This window comes from Aphelocoma coerulescens, chromosome 17, assembly GCF_041296385.1.
Source record: "Aphelocoma coerulescens isolate FSJ_1873_10779 chromosome 17, UR_Acoe_1.0, whole genome shotgun sequence".
Lineage (NCBI taxonomy): Eukaryota > Metazoa > Chordata > Aves > Passeriformes > Corvidae > Aphelocoma > Aphelocoma coerulescens.
In genome coordinates this window covers 6,965,483-6,982,682 of record NC_091030.1, presented here as the reverse complement: position 1 = coordinate 6,982,682, position 17,200 = coordinate 6,965,483, and the positions used below count along the sequence as shown (strand labels likewise).

The following is a 17,200-nucleotide window of genomic DNA, read 5'->3' as shown; positions in this document are numbered from 1 at the left end:
GTGAGACTCTGTTTGCATTTATATTACTAAGTAGCCCTTTGTCCTTTCCAACTCCTTTATCTGTTCCTCTGTCGAGGATAGCATGGATTAGATCCAGGGCTTTGAAGTGCATCTTGAACCACAAGAGAGCTGAGGTGCTGTTGTGTCTTTCATGCTGGCAGAGAGATCCCTGTGCAGCATGTACTCCTTCTTTTGTGGGCTCACTGTTTGGTGTCAGACTCTGTAATCCTTTCCCAGATAATTATATCTCCAGAAGTGTAAACCACCTGGATCTTTTCACGATCGGGGAATTGGGAGAGGCCTTTGGAAGTGGTCATGTGCAATCCTCTTGTTTTTCCTGCAGTTTGAAAAGCGCCACAAGATGATCATCTTTTTCTCCAGCTGTGAACAAGTGGAATTCTACCATGAGCTCCTTGTTAAGGTCCTTTCAGGAGGGTCAGAGTCAGAGCAACCTGGGCGTTCATCCCTCTCCTCTGTGAGCTTACAGTTTCTACGTCTGCACGGCGACATGGAACAGGAAGTAAGCACTCTCAAAATGTCAGGACCTGCAGTTTTATTCCTTATTCCTTATGATTTATTGTGTGGCTATTTTGGGGAGGAGGGCAGCAGAGAGGAGAGAGAATCATTTCACCTCTAGGGGCCTCACTCTTCCATCTGCTAATGAGAATAAGGATATTGTCCCATTTCTGGAAAGTACCTTGGTAGCTGTATCTGAAAAACACACCTGAAGAGGCAAATGTGTTATTTCAGCAGAGCAGCCATTCTCTATTCCCAGTGGGTGCACTAAACCATTTATGTGTCCATGCTTCTCTCTCATGCAGTCAAGACAGACTTTTAATGCCAAAGGAAAACCTTATCCAAGCCCCAACACATTGCTACCTAATAAGTTGCCCCCAATAGGTGAGGCTGGAGCAGTTTGGCTTTGGGTTTGAAGAACAGTGTCTTGACAGTTTGCTGTTTTCCCTGGGATGGAATAATAGCATTATGACAGTGATTACCCCAAAATAGGTTTAGGTTTTAGCCAGTTAGGCCTGAGTGGAGAGGTTGGAGCTGGCTACAGAGGGCTGAGAGGCCAGGAGGAGAGTGTCAGATGAACTGTCACTGCAGAGCTTCTCTCAATAGCTGAGAGACCTCCCTTGGAAGTTCAGCCCCTGATCCTGCCCTTGGTCTGTGATGGAGAGAGTTGCCGCTCTACTCTGAGCTGCACAGCAGAGATGGTAAATGAATAGAGCTCTTCTGATGAAGCAAGAGGTGAAGAGCCATTGTTTTTCTCACTCATTCCCATCCTGTGGAGACCAGAAACATGTGCTTTGCTGTCCCTGCAGTCTGGCCTTTCCTCAACCTGCCTGCCTGAGCAAGTGAGCAGGCCTGGTCTGGCCCAACTCTACCCTGACCAGCTGTTAAGCCAACAGAACACCACTAAGTAGCTGGCACCAGGGGAAGGGTTTTGCCTTTTTAGTACCCAGTGTGTAATTAGTGCTTGATGTCTTCAAATTAAGAGCATTAATGGAGCTAAATTGTGGATCCCATATGGTACTGCTGAGCACGGCTGCTGTCATTGTCAACAAGATACAGCGTGCTCTCTTCTTTAATTTTTGTCAGCAGAGGGTTCAGTGTGTCAGCAAGGCCCAAGTTTCCCTTCTTTTCTAGAACAGCACCTCTAGCTGGGAGTCAGGTGTGTAAGGTTTCTTCTCTATCATCAACGTAACAGGACATTCACTTAGCTCCTAGCCAGAGCTCTAGGGAAAAGCTTGAAACCTGGAAACAAGGATATTTTGGAAGGCCACCAGAAAAGGGATTGTAGGTGCAGAGGTGGTATTGGCCAGGGAAGATCAAGTTCTGCTGAGACCTTTGGTTATTGGTGCTCAGAGATAGCAAATATCATTGTGATGTAATGTGAGTTGGGGAGTCAATTTTTGTGGAAAACAAGTTGTTAGTTAAAATAACCGGAATGTGCTTGGGAAGGTTGGCGGCTGACAGAGCAGGAGGCTTTTGAAGGGAGCTGAGGGGCTGTACTGGGTGCCTGCAGCTCCCTTCAATGGCTCAAAGACTGCTGGGGGGATCATTTGGGACCTGGGGGCTGTGGATGGCGCTGCCTGTGGGCCTGAGCTTGTGTTAGGAGTGGGGGCTGCAGGAGTTGTGATGGTGCAGAGCAGAGATGGGGACAGGGACCTGCCACTGACCCCAGTGTGAGGGAACAGCTTCGGTCCAGTGTCATCAGCCCCAATGGTGGCTTTTGCCAGTACAAGGGGAAGGCATGGGAGGGTGCCTCATTCCCCCTTGGGCAGGGATTTCTGGCCATCTCTCCTGCCCTGTTACTTTGAAGACTTGTCCCACAGCAGTTCCCTGTGCAGCTGAGCATCCCTGACACTCAGTAATTCCAGCGTCAGAGCAGTGGCTGTGTGCATGCCCCATTGGGCACATGATGAGGCTGATCTCTTGTGATGTGATTATATCGCTGTGTCAACAAAATGGGCTTATCCTGCCCATCGTGTGACTGGACAGACAGCAGTGAACATGTCCAGCTTTGCTTGCTTCCACAAAAGCCTGTGTTGCCCACAAAGCGTGCCAGTGCTTCTGTTGGTGCTGCCTAATCCTTTGTGGATCCCCTCTCCATGTAAAACAGCTCCTGTTTTCTGGCATACACAGGCTATGTTTCTGTGCAAACTGTGGAGGTGTTGGCTGCTCTGATTTGACCAAATGCATCCAGGCTTCCCCAGACACTGCCTTCCTACCTGGGACCACACCTGTGTGCCACAGATTTTTCTATTTTCAAGAAGAGTCTGACTGGCACTCGTGAGGCCAATTCCTTTGCTTTTGAATCTGTACATGAGCTAGTGAACAAGACACAGTTAAATTGTTACCTTAGCTAATTTGCTTTGTGTTCAATTGTCATGTGCATAAGCAGTCTTTTAATTCTTCCTCTTCAACCTTCTAGGAAAGGACAGAGGTCTTCCAGGAGTTCCTAAAATCCAAGACTGGCATCTTGCTTTGCACTGTGAGTAACTCAGGGTCCCTTTGCAGCTCCACACTAATGGGCCTGTCTGATCCCTAAGGGTAACCAGAGGAATTGGCACTGAGCTCTAATTCCAGCTCACTGTCTGACCTTGAGGAAAGTCATCTCCTTTTTCTGCATCTCACATGTTAAGTAAGGACTGAGGCCTTCTTTGCAGACTATTAATATGGTCTTCTGCTGAGTTACCATATACAGGAAGAATGTATGTCTTATCTTAGAGACCACCAAGTATTTTGCATGGTCTTATGTCTAGAAAAATCTGTTCCTTTGAAGCTGGAACCTTGCCCTCTACATGCAGCCAGTAGAATGCAGTCCTGATTTGTAGTGTACCCAGTAACTGCCAGGAGAATTGGATGGAATGTGGTATTTCCCATCTTAACATCTACCCCAAGGGTAAAAACAACCACCTGCAGAGGTGGAAGGGGGAGCTCAACCAGGGAAGGGGTCATTGGAAAAGCTCATGCTCTGCTGCTCTCCTCACCTTGTGCCCTTCAAGCTCCTTCCAAGGGTGCTGAGGTAGAAATTCTTGTCCTCTGCTGAGGTTTGGTGGCACCCTTGGGTTGTGGTGGCACCTTCACCTCTCGCTCCTGACCTGCTGGGGCCACAGGCTGCTGCAGTGGTGCAGAAGGCTGCACAATTTGCTCTCTAATAGTGGCAGCTGTTGATCTGAAAACGTGTGAATCTTGGCGATTTCTACCCACCGCAAACCTGTAAATTACAGCGATCGGGAGTAATTAGAGCTGAGAAACCCTTTCCAGCTCTGAAATGACTCCTGTTCCTGCTGCATGTTATTCTTAAAGGAAACCAGTTGCAATTTTTTCAGAGTGTGGGGGGCTGAATTTTCTCTTTTTTCTGCCCACAGTTCAAACTAGGAGTGCCATGTATATAGGAGTGTTTGATTTAGCATTGCCAAATTATATATAATGTCACCTGTAAAATTCTACTTGTTACATTCTGGTCCTGCTTTGTGTGTACAACCTTTCAGAGATTTGGTCAAGGTCAGAATGGGTCTTTGCAGTGCATAAGTGGAACTTTAACTTGGTTTCCTTGTATACAGAGGTAGTACTTGAGTATCTCAACTAGGGAGGAGAGCAGAGCTTAAATCATTCAGTGGTGTAGATTGTTTTGAAGATAAAAAGTGTTGGGTAAATTCTAAAAAATAAATAGCTAAACTTTGTTTATCTTGATGCACCTGCTGCCTATAACTGAGGAATGTCAGGTACGTGTCTTGCTATTGAAATTCCAATTTAATGGGTTTGGAAAGAAGATAAATGCTCAGTTTTAGACAAAGAGAAAGCAGAACCATTGCAATCACTGGGCTATCAGTTCCTGGGTGAGAAGGTTTGAAGGGAAAATGTAGCCTGTGACAGGAAAAATCTGTCAGGAAATGTGCAGCTCTTGACAAGGTAGGAAGAAGAATTTGGATAAAGAAATCTTAGTGGATGGGATTCCCCTCTTGAGACACTGGAGATACGGTTTGATTTCTTGCTGTGCCCCAGACTCTGTGCAGGTGAACATGGAATTGGGGTGACAAGGCAAGAAACCACATCTCAGTTGAGCAGCAATAGTTGTGGGTTTGCTCCTGAGCTGTCACAAATGGGAGGTAATGGTCATAAATGGGAGATAATGTGGAGTAACCTGGATTGCCATGAAGAGGGTGGTGTAAGGTAACACATTTATTGTAACCCTCCTCCTCTTCAATCTAAGCCACTTTGCATTTCCTGCAAGGCAGGGATGCAGATCCTGATGGTTACAGTGACTGCAGCTCAGCTGGCACACGGTCAGCACGTTAAGCACAGTGAGTTGGGTGTCTGAGTCCAAAATCTCTCTGTGCTTCAACTCCCCATCTGTAAAATGGGGAAAGTAGCACAGTTCCATCTTACAGAGATGTTGGGAGGACAAATGCATTGAAACCAGGAGGTGGCCTGTTACCACAGTAATGGGGACCATATGGACACCTTAATATAGAGATACACTTTGCACCAGTCCCACATTACAGGTGCCTCCCCAGCGCAGATGTCCAAAGGGCAGCCAGGCTCTGTGACCACCTCCTGCCTCTAAGGGCATTGCTTTTTCTGACACTCTTCTCCATAGCAGCAAAAAAAAAATATTCTGCAGAAAGGTGGTTCTGTTCTTTTCACTGTGAAATCACATTTTGTGCCCACAAAATTTTGAAACCTGGCTCACAAAAGAGCAACACAAATAATGTTGCCGTCCTTCCCTTGTCCCTTATGCCATGTTCTCCACCCATCTTTCCGCTCTAGTAAGCAATGGGACCTGCTGTTCCTTTTATTAATTTGCTCTATGTCATATGTATATTAATATATTCCATAAAATATTTTTTGCCAGACAATATAAGCTGGCAGACAAGAAAATAAAGAAGGGCCACGTATCTCAGAGGGTCTCGTCCAGATTTATTTCTCTCTCCTTCACTGAAAGTTCTTTGCGGCTTCCTTTGGGATGTGCCTTTTAAACAAGTTCATCTCTTCCAGGGAGGGAGGAAAGATCATTTGGAGATTGTTTGCTGTTTACTCAGTCACGCTAACTCATCTTGCCAGTTTTCTGGCGGCCCCAGCCAAGAGCTTTCGCCTCTGACAGCTTCTGTGCTCTCCCCTTCCTCCTCTGATTACGCAGCCCAATCTGTCACCCTGCCGACGGGGGTCTCTACCCTGCTGATGGCTTTCCACACTCGGCAGTAATGACTTTTGGCAGGCCGGGAAGGCGCGAGAGCTTCTTCCCCAGCTTGGAGAGCCGTTAGGCCCTCTCTGCCTGTTAGCTAAAGCACTTTGTGAGGTTCTTTGGTAAATAAATGAGTCATTTTAATCCAACTGACAGCCTGGCACCTGAGCAAGCTGCCTTCCATCTGTACTTCTAGGCCTCATGTAGGCAGCCAATTGTCAAGCTCAGGGCCTTCAAGACCTCACCATTGAGTGTCTTTCAAAAGCAACTTTAGCAATTTCCTTTGCCCTAATTAGATCGTGTGAGAGGGACTGAGCAAACCAAGGCCCTTGCAAAACTTTTGTGGCCCTGTTGGTTCTGATCTTCTGCAGTGACAGGACTCGCTTTCAGTGTGGCCTTTTTGCCCTTCGTTCCCTTTTACCCACCCTCTGTACCCCATTCCCTGGCACCCACCCCCTGTATCCCATTCTCTTGCACCTACCCCTGTACCCCCCAACCACAAGCACAGGCTGGTAACATGAATTGTTCAAAGCAGACATTTCAGCCTTTCTAGCATCCCTCAGGTGGATTGTTCCTTGATCCTGTGCCATTGTGTGCCTTGCAGTTGGGATCAGGGCAGGAACATGGTTAAGGCTTCAGGTTATTGTGTTTACTTGGCATCTGGGCTTTCTTTAAAACTGCACTGGTGTAGGTTATTTTTTTTTTGCTCCCATGAGATGGTCACTGAAGAATTTGCCCTTCCATTGCCCGTGGAAAGGAGGCAGCAGTGACCTGCCGAGGTGTCATATCCTTGATTTCCCTGTAATTAAGGAATGGTGGTGTGAGGTCACACATGGAAAGGGGAGTGCCATCTGAGGCAGTGGAAAAGAGGGGTGAGTGGTATATTGAAAATCTCTTGGGATTCTTGAAAGAGTACTGGCAGCAGGTTAGTGCTTCTGTGAGTGGAATAAATGTAAAACTGGATAGTTGTTGTTTGAGCTGTGTTCTCTCTCCTGGAAAAGTGACCCAGAAATATTTTTCTAAAATTCTGAGAAGTTGAAACTCATGGGCTCTGCCAGCAGAGGAAAGCAAATCAACTCAAACTTTTTACCCTAGTCCTACCTTGCTGCTCTGTACCAGGGTCTTAGAGGAAAAGCAGCTAGAGGAGACACAGGTGGACTGATACTGAGGAATCTTTGAGAGTTTGCAAAACACTCCAATTACCAGTAAATCCCGAGAGACTTGTGAAAGAAAGCCAAGGGAACCCCCAGGAGAGTAGCTGCTGCTATGTGTCAGTAACAGCTGATGGAGTTGGTGGCATTGTGAAAGCAATCGTGAGTGCAAGGCTGGTGATGGGAGGAAGCCTTCTCCTAAAATGTTCTCCCTGGCTATTTATGGCTTTTGGTGAACCTTTTCAGCTTGGGCAAATGCACATGAAAATGCTGTCTGTGGCAGTGATTTTCCAAGCTGAGATGTTGAGAAAATGTATCTTGGAAGAGTAGGGAAAGAATCTGGATGGATGAGAGGGATGGCTCCTGCCCACGTTGTCTGTTCCTTCCCCTATTAGAGGTGCTCCTGACCACAGGGCTGGCTTGGCTCTTGGTTTATTTTGGGGAAACTGCCCTGTCCCAAGGTCAAAGCCCTCTCCTCAGACAGCATTTCCTCAGCTCCTGGGTGTGAGGAGGAGCACAGAGTAAAGGAAAAGACCAAAGCCTTGTCAGCGTGGAAGAACAGAGCCAGCCAGCTCGGAATCAGACGTCAGCGCTCCTGTCTGATCGCGCTGTAGAGTTTATAGTCTTGTTATCCTGGTAACTGCTGTACACGCTTCCTGACTCCCCTTGATTTATTTTCTCCAACCTCCTTTAAATGGCTTTTTGTACATCTGTTCATTCTGACTCTGGGAACAAGTCACTCCTTAATAAGCGTGTTGGAGCGCGAGTGTGCGTTATTTCGGAGTGGGCGCTGTGGAAAGTGTCTCCTCTTTTACTGCAGTTGGAGCCACAAAACAGCCTGGTTAGTGCTTATGGGAAGGCCTTTGCTGCCAAAACATCAGCTTCCTATTCTTTTAACGTGTGTGGGAGTTGCATGAAAACACTTCAGTGGGTGGCTGACACATTTTTAGTACATTAAGCTCCTGCTTACGTCCTTAATATATTCTATTTTGCAACTAGCTAAGAGATACATGTGTTGCAAAACATTTCCTAACAGAGTTAAATCTGCACACCTGCTCTGCTATTGCGCCTGGTGAATGTAAAATCCGAGGAGTATGTGAGGACATTACTAATGAACAGAAAATCAAGAAGGGAGATTGAGATGTGTTTGCACTCTCCATTTTGGACAGTATTTAAACTCTCGTTTCTCTCTGAAGGGGTATGTTTTTGGAGCTATTCTGACTGTGGATAACTGAAGGGTCTCATTCAAGTCCTTCTCCAAGTTGATAGGTTTTCTCACCAGCTGGCACATCAAATAAAACCTTGACAGCAGCTTCAGACTCTTTTCTTCACGGCTGCATTTTGTTTCTCCAAATCAAAGCCAGACTGCAAATCTAAGGCATAGCTGAAGTCCCCTCTCCTTGAGCTGTGCTCCAGCTTCCTGCAGATTCTGCTAAATTGTTTATTGGCCTTTTATTTTAGGGCCACGTGACCTGCAAGTCTTCTGCTCCTCAACTTCAGACCATCAGCTAGGAAACAACTAATTATTTGTAGGTAGAGATCAGTGTATCTTTGGACGTTCCACCCAAGGCCAGGGATTCTTGACTGTTGGCCTTTATTTTTTTTTTTCCCTTTTCATCATAAGAAGCCTGGTTTTAGTACTCAGATTTGCTGTGGAGAAAGGTGTGCTCAGAAATCGTGCTGCCTTTCAGAGGTTTAATTCTGCCTCTCTGTGTTTGGGCAGTAGGTGCCCATGAGAAGATCTCTTTTCATCAGTGAAACAAACTGAAGAACCAAAGGTATCGCTGCCCCTTACACAGTGGATTCTGTCAGATATAATGCAAAGAGGCTGTAGGAGATGCTGTAATTCAACACCACCATCCTGAAATAGGTGTTTCTATCCTCCAGGCTTTGGGCCATAGTAGTGGATCATTTTTTATTGTATTAGTCTGCTAACAATCCTTGCATTTTAAACCCTCAGTATTATTTCTGACCTTCAGTCCATCTTTCCCCAAACTAGACACATAAAATTCCTACTTGCCTAGCCAGCATTGCTTTCAGACATAGTTGCCATCCCAGAAGACTCCTCACTCTGCTGATAGCTCCAAAGGATTTTTACTAAAGTGATTTCCTTATTAATTTTAAGGATGTAGCAGCACGGGGACTGGACCTGCCTCAAGTGACCTGGATTGTACAGGTGGGTTTGCTCTGTGTGTCTGTGTGTGTTAAGTGCAGCCTTGCTCAGATGAAATCCCTTCTCAGTCCAGAACCTTCCTGCAGCTGGCTGGTCCTGGTGCTGATGTCTACAGGTGTGGGAGACCTCCAAGTTCCTGACTGCAGGACTGGGACTCTGGGTTTTGCCAGGATACAGCATTGCTACCATATCCCTGGTCTGTTTTTCTCTTTAATAACTCTGGGGTTTTCACTGGTTGGGATAAAACACCTTCCATTTCCCCACCCAAGAAGCCAATTTTTGTGAAATCGTGGCCATCCCTTGCAGTTCTGTTCCTTTCTTTCCTAGCTTGCTGGGGAGGCAGTTCCATGAGGGGTTTAAGTGCATTCCTGTTGTTAAACATTGAGTAGCCCAATAGTGTAAGTGCAGTGACCTACAGAAACTGAGTGTTTGCAGTGAGCCTTGGCTGGATTGGGGCTGAGTAGCTGCAGGCATCCAGCTTCCAGCAGAACTGCATGGTTCAGATTTTCCCTGAAAAAAAAAAAAGCCCAACAAAACCCCACACTGCTGCATTGCTGTTGACAGAAATACAGTCCTAGGGAAAAAAAAATAAAAACAAAGGAAGATGGATTGAACCTTAAAAATAGCAGCCTGTCGTTTCAAAGAGGAGGCTGAGAGCATGAGGCAGATTTCATTTCTATAAAAGATTTATAATTAAAAAAAGGTTAGTTGAACTGAGGAAAAACTGATCCAGAGATTCACATGTATCAAGTGACACCTGGGTAAAAGGAACAGGGCACAGAGCCTCAACAAAGCTTTTTAATTTCTACCTCATCCCTTCAGGTAACAAATTTGATTTGATTTTTGTGTTTTTTAAAAAAAGAATGATTTTGTAGCAGCCAGCTAGTCGGAGAAGGCTGTGGAAGTGAAGTCTTTAATTCCCAGATCTGTATATTAATATAATTTAACCAAAGATATAGTTGCCAGTGCTAGAACGCAGTGCAAATTACCTAAAGCCCTGGGAGACTTCTGTGTGTCCAGAAGGCGAAATCTCAGCTGTCCTGAGGGCTGTGTCCAAGAGCAAGGACCTGCAGGGAGCAATTAGATTGCTCACAGCATCTTACTCACACCTCTAGCCAGTAGAAACTTTGCCAGAGGGCACAGGTATAAACACTAGAGTGGGCTTTGGTTGTTGGGTTTTTTCCAGTTAAACTGCTGAGGGCTCATTTCTGAGCAGTATCTCTGTGCATGTTCATTTTTTCCAGGAAAGAGAGGAGGGGGGAAAGAATAGGGGGAGGTTAAAGGGAGGGAAATGTGTCACCCATTATCATATCTTGCAAATGGCTGGGCAGTTTTGATTCCCACTTAGGTAAATGAGAGGCACTGCTATATTTGGGGGGTCTTTAAGGAACATTTTTATGGTGCCTGGTAGTTGGACAGGGGAAGACGGTTGCTACCTGTGTCATCCATTGCTGAAAGCACTTCCTCCTCTCTCTTAGATTTATTCTACCCTGTAACCAGCCATGATTTGCTTTAATCCAAAAAAAGCAATTTAGCCCAACTCCAAATTGGCATCAGTTGTTTTTTCTTTTGTGTTTTTTCTCCCAAATGCAGAGCAGGCAGCTCCCCACTCCATGTGGGCAGTCCTGGGCTCTCTTTGCTGTGAGATTTGATTAGATTTGGGGGGGGTTTTTTTAGGGGAAGCAAACAGGTTTCTGACGTGCCTGTATCGAAATAAAATCTAAAAGGCAGAGAGAGACACTGAGACAGGGAAACTGTCCTATTATCTGAAAGTTGGCCAATGTGTCACATTCACATGTCAAAAAGCTGCCGTGGCTGAGGGGCTGAGTGATGGTTCCGGGGCTGAGGCGCGTTACGAGCAGCCCAACTCCTCGGGAGGTGCAGCGTGTGGGGGTGTGCCTTTTGTTCCAGGTGAGCAGGCTAGGGGGGGGGTCTCGTTTATAATTAACACGCTGCATCCTGTTAATTCCTCCTTCCCCTTTCCCAAGTACAACGCTCCGGCTTCACCTGCGGAATACATCCACCGGATCGGGAGGACGGCGCGCATTGGCTGCCGCGGGAGCAGCCTGCTCGTCCTGGCGCCTTCGGAGGCAGAATATGTCAGCTTGCTGGCTTCTCACAAGATTAAGTGAGTCAGAAACGTGAACAAAAGTTTCAGCTCATCCTTGCTAATTAACCTTCCGTGGCACTTTCAGCGGGACTGTGTCTCGTGCAGGTTTTAATAAGAATTTATTAATTCTTGTGATCCAGGCCTGGCCCCAGACTAGCAAAAGGAGAAGAGGGAAGTGTGTGAAAATCATCAGCCTGACATGTTGTGCATGAGTGAATGTGTGTGGTGAGGGGCAGGGAGGAGATGATAGTCGGAGATCCTTTGCACTCCATTGTTTTCTCTCTGGCCCTGGGTTCAAATCGTGACTATGTGGAGATCACAAGTCAAACGAGCCTGTCAGATGCTGCCTGGCCATCTGCCTGCATGGCACACCATATTGGCAGAGACTGTGCTGGCCCTTTGGGAGGGATCTGGGGGAGAAATTGCTGGGGAGCTGTGGGTCGTATCTGGCAGATAATTGACGAAGATGTGTTGTTTAAGTCGCTTCTGACAGGAATAGGAGAGGCTTTGGCAAGTGCTGAGAGCCCAGTGTGGTCCTGAAAGGCAAAAAGGGAGGGTGGGCTCTGCAGACCCAAAGTGGGGTGTGCTTCCAAGCCTGGGAAGGCTCCTCTTAACCAGCTCTAGCTTGGACTTGGGAGTAGATAGCAAGGAGAGCAAGCCAGGCTCAGTAAGGACCAGCCCAGTGTGCAGTCAGGTACCTGATGGTCGACACATGATGAGATTTTAGTCCAGCTCTGCTTGCACAGTGGTCTTGTTGTGGAGAAAACCCACAACTGGCTGCTCAGCATCGCTAGGCAGGATCTCCAGCCTCCTCAGCAGCCAGCTGGGTGTTTGTGCCTCCCCTTGCTCCCTGCTCTGCTGTCTCTCAGCATTTGAGAACATCAGCAGAGTCCCTTCAGTGTTGTAGCAGTGTTGATGGAGCCCTGTAAACTCATGCACAAATTAGTTCCCTTTTATTTCTTGTGTTTCTGTCGGGTGGAGCTGCTTGGAATCTAATTTGGTTTTGCATCCTTGAAACAAACAAATGTTGGCAGTAAATACAGGCTTATTCTAGGCTGTGAGCCATTTAGTGGTCTAACAAAGAGCCATCCATCATCCCAGGTAACTATCTATTAAGCAGACACCAGCAAGACATGGAAGGCTAAGCTGACAGGGTTTTTTTTTCATGTAACAAACAGCACTGACATTTAAAGGTGAAATCCCACATAATTGTGAATTTTTAACTCCAAGCAGAAAGTTCTATTTTTCTGTTTTCTAATATTTTGGTAGTGTTAGAGGAAGGAGAGGGAAATTTCCTTCCTTTTTATTTTAAATGTTAATGCTTTTATCCAATGTTGTCGTTTTTTAACAAGTTTAGGGAAGTGTCACTCAGGCTGGTAATTACATCTGCTAAGGAGACCTGCTGTTGAGCTGGCCATGGTCTTCAGGAATCTTGAAGACTCTGAATAAGCAAGGGAGGTTTATGTGAATTTATTTTTCCTTCACTTTTCAGAGCCAGACAACTCTGGGGATTGCCTTTTCTTGGTTGTTTGTTTGTTTTATGCTCTTCATAAAACATGCTGCCCTGCAGATAAAGGACTTGCCAGAAAGGAGTGTAATTTGCCTTCCTTGACCCCCATCTTCAGAGGGAAGGCAGTGAGTGCCTGACGGGCACGGGGCGATTCGGCCTCTCCGCAGCCGTGTGGCCTCCGCTCTTCCCACGTGGATGAGGAGAAGGGGCACCAGGATAGAGCAGGGAGCTGATGAATTACTGAGAAGATGCAGGAAGGCAGCTTGAAGCTCAAGGCAGCAAGTGCCATCAGCACAAATTGCTGTTACCCTTCATAAACAGAGCATTATGGTGATAATCCTGACAATTTAATTCAGTGCGAGGGCGAAAGACAGCGTGTGTTGGACTGTCACTGAGCCTCTTAAGCACTGCTCATTTCTGTTCCTTTACCCTAAGTCTTTGTAGCTTTTGACTTGGTCTGCACAAGTTACTGGAGTTAGCTTTTTTTTTTTTTTTTTTTCATTCTTAGCTTAATTTTTGAATCTCTGGGATTTTTGTCGAGGATGAGAATGTGTTGTGAATCTTTTTTTTAATTTGTTGGAGTTTTTTTCCTTTTTTAAATGAAATTCCCACTGGGTTTATTGAAATGTAAATACTTCATAAAATATGTATTTTGAAGAAGACAAAGCATGAGATGTGTCCCTGCAGCTGGTGTAAATGAGCAGTGCTCTGCTGGTTTACAGGGGATGAGGATCTGACCCAGAGTTTTTTCCTAAACCCCTCCACCCACCCCAGCATGCATGGGAGTAAGTCCAGGAATGTTGAGAGTCGGAAGTAATGAGAGCAGACGTGGCTTTGTTCCTGGATGAAAATCCACTTCGGAATTAGAGATGACTGCCTTTGAAATTGGAAATCGCTCGCAATTAATTTTCACCGGTACCTGAAGCCTCTCCTTGGCTTCCAGTGTGGAAAAGCAGCATTAGCCTTTGCCAAAACGATCTCACTTTGGCTCTGCTGAGATCAGTAATTCCCGTTGGGGCTCAGGAAAGCTGCCTCTCTCTGCAACTTTCTGTTTGGGCTTTGTGTGGCTGGAAGTTGTGGCTGCTCTGCCCAGCTGTATGTGGATGTGCAGGCACGTGCACACTCGTGTTTTCTCTGCATTCCCTCTTTCCTTTTTTTTCTTTAAAAAAAAGGGTTAGACTCCAAAATGTTCTGTCTCAGCTCCAAGCACAACTAACAGATTTCCCTTCAAACGGAGGAGGCAACAAGCAGAAGAAATGTGAGGTTCTCTTTTTTTTTCCTTTATGTCTCTTCTAGTCCCTTCAGCTGCAATCTCGCAGTGCCTGCCTCGACAGCTATCAGATAATTTCTTTATCTGCTAACGGCGGCCTAACTAATTTATAAAGGAAGAGGCATCACCGTGAAGGCACGAGTCATTTCCCTGCCTGCTCTGGGGTTGTGCTGTTCCCCCCTCCCGGCTCCCTCGCCTGCTCCCTGCTGTGAACCCAGTTCAGGGATCTGTTGCTGGCGACGTGCCAGGCGAGGGGAGGACCCGAGAGGGGGTGACAACTCTGACAAATCAATGTCAAAGGTTTGACATTTTCATTCATAGCGGTGTCAAAGCAACCTTTGCAGGGGGAAGGGGGAGGTCTGCTTTCCTCTTGCTTAAGTGGTTGCCATTTATGTTTTAATTTGCTGTTATACTTCTCAAAACCAAACAGAGAAACCCTTGGTTGTCGTTTTATGCTCCATTTCCCTTTCTCCCCCATCGCTCCCCCGCCTTTCTCTGCATCCTCTGCGAAGGAATCTGTGCGTGGGCTGACCCAGCTGCACATGGTGGGGCTGATCTCCCTTGTAGTGTGTCTTATGGCCACTCTGGCCCATCCCTTCCAGGCTGGATGGCTGTTCCTCTGGAGCGTCTCCTTTCCATATGCTGTGATGCTGAGGTAAAGGCAGACTGCAAAAGTAAAGGTGTTTGTTGCTTTAACTGGGAAGGATGGGGAGCAGGAGGATCACAATATCCCGTCACACGGTGTGGCAGAGATTCCTCCATTCTTGCCAGCCATGTGTTAGAGAGTTTTGAGTGAAAAGAAAGAAGATACCCTTGTGGTAATTTCTTTTTGTACTTTACAAAATGAGTATCAGCAACGCTTCCTTTCAGAAACCACAGGTGTCTTTCTGACCATCTGAGATTCAGGAATCTGAGAACTGTTGGACCCCAAAGATTTCTCTCTTCCTTGGATTGGTCTAATCCCAAGTGAACTCCTTGGCTTCTTTTCTAGAGATGACCTTTGCCCATTACTGAAAATTTTTAAGTCACCAGCACACACTCCAATTCTAGGAGAGCATCAAAATAATTGAGGGTGGACTTTCAAAAAAGCTTGTATGATCTGAGTAATTCCCTTGGAAATGGGTCCCAGTTTGGATGCAGCTGTAATATTAATGGCCTGGAGCTGCACAGCTGCACCTGTGCTGTCACCTGGTGCATCTGCACCCCTTAAGACAGTGTTAAAGAGGACAAAGAATTTGTTGTCTCCTGTAAATGCACCTTTAAGCAGGACTGCTTACTTGGAAATGAAGCAGGTTTGTAAGCATTTCCATATCTGGGCCATAGCAGGACCCAGCAGTGCCTTGCAATCAAGACTGGAGAATAAATCATCTGGTTGAGCTTACAGGAGGAATGTGAGCCGACAGAATGAAAATAAATGCCCAGTGTGAAGCCTGGCTAGGACAGCTGACTGAGTCTCCTGTATTTAAAAAAAATGCTGTGGGGTCCCTAATGGGCTGGGCTTTGGCTTTGCACTTCAGATGAGAGGGAAGGTGAGTTCTCAGAGCAGGGAAGGAAATCAAACTGTGTGTCTGGTGTCAGAGGTGGCTTTTGAGGCTATAAATGAATTGGAGGGTGAGTTTGTCCATTGAGAAATGCCTTTGAGCTTTGACCTGAGCGAGGTAGCAAGGAGTTAGAATCATGTGGGATCCTGTGGGAAAGGAAGAGTGATGGAAGACCAGAGGGAAGGAAGCTGCAGGAGAATTGGTTTGATAGGAAAAGTTCCCCCAGGTTTTGTTGTTGCCCTCTGAGCTTGAGTCACTGTGAGAGGAAGGAGCTGTGTCTTTGCACAGCTTTGGTTTTAGCTCTTCAGTTTTGTGAGTGTGGTCACTAATGTGGGTGGAAACAAATGTGTGTAAACATGAAAGCATCATCCTTTGAGTGAGGGTTGAGCACTGTGTCTCATTCCAGAGACTCTGGAAGCTAAGTTGGAGGAGACAAGGTGTAGCAGAAGTAGCAAACTAAGTGGAGCAGGTGTTTCCAGCCTGTGTGTGCCTCAGTCACTCTCTTTCTCCCAGTTGCACAGCTGACCTTCTGCTCCTGCCCACAGCATTAAGTGAAAAAAGAAATGTTGGACAGCCCCTGGGTTCAAAGTGGAGGGTTGCAGATCTTTTTCTTTATAGTTACAAAGCAAATTTACAAGAAGCATTAATGTTATGAGCTGCTTCAACTCTGTCTTGAGTTTCTTTTGGTGAAAAGCACAACCAGGTGTTTCCCAATTGTCTTGCTGCTTCTCAGTGCAAGGAAAGAAAAGTTATGAAAATAATGGAAGTGCAATCCAATTTATTTCTTTAATTAGTTCCTCTTGGTTGAGAGCCAAGGAGACTTTCAGTGGGTGGAAAGTCCACCCTCAATTATTTTGATGCTCTCCTAGAATTGGAGTGTGTGCTGGTGACTTAAAACAGTGACAAGATTGTGGGTTCCTGTGTCTCTGTGCCACTGAAAGCACTGGTCTGGATTTTACAGTAGTTCCACTTTCAGGGGTGCTGAGGGAGTGTCTGGGCTAAGGCCTCGTGTATTTCAGGAATGAATTCTTAAGCTGAACTGTGAATCTCAATGGTTTTGCTCTCCATTACCAGTCTGTGGCTCATTCCATGCCATGTTTCAAAGTAGGAGAAATAGTAATTTTTTATCTTTGTTGCTTCAGTGTTTCAGAGCTAAAGATGGAGAAGGTGTTGGCCAGCCTGATGAAAGATGATCGCTTCAAGTTGCACAGACCAAGAAGAAAGGTGAGTTATTCTGGTGCTTTGGAATTGCTCCAGTTTTCACTTGCCAGTTAAACATCACAAGTATTCCTGCCTTAGCATCTGTCTTTACATCCATGATGTCAGGCACTGTAAATAATTATAGAACTACCTTATATCACAATATTTCAGTCTTTTGTTGTTCCCAGAAAGCAGTTTCTTGCTAACTCTTCAGCAAGTATCTTTGTAACAGACAGGGAAGGTTTCTGGATGCAAAAGCTCTGTGCTTTTTCCCACACAATGTTTCTGTTTTTCCTGTGTTTTCTGCATTAAAATACTGTTGGAGATGACAACTGGTTCTAAACTTCTCTGAGGAAACAAGGAAAATGCATTTGGTGATGTGTTACATAGGGGTTTTTATCATCTATATTTACTTGGAGCCTAAAACAAAGCTCCCTTGGTTGACAGGCACCTTTTTATTGACCTGGGCAAGCTTTGGGTCTGCCTTCAAGTTGCTAATTCACAGAATTCACTCATTTGCAATCGGTGTCTCGGGCATTGCTGCTCTCTG

The 17,200-nt window shown here is 46.0% G+C and overlaps 1 protein-coding gene across 1 annotated transcript in view; it reads left to right on the top strand.

The window, feature by feature from the left end:
* Nucleotides 1–17,200, top strand: part of DDX31 (DEAD-box helicase 31) — a 45,411-nt gene that overhangs the window by 7,669 nt on the left and 20,542 nt on the right. Inside the window, exons 13-17 of the mRNA XM_069032170.1 lie at nucleotides 344–520; nucleotides 2,939–2,998; nucleotides 8,972–9,022; nucleotides 11,008–11,147; nucleotides 16,593–16,674. Coding sequence (XP_068888271.1) covers nucleotides 344–520; nucleotides 2,939–2,998; nucleotides 8,972–9,022; nucleotides 11,008–11,147; nucleotides 16,593–16,674 — 510 coding nt within the window. The remainder of the gene's footprint in view (nucleotides 1–343; nucleotides 521–2,938; nucleotides 2,999–8,971; nucleotides 9,023–11,007; nucleotides 11,148–16,592; nucleotides 16,675–17,200) is intronic.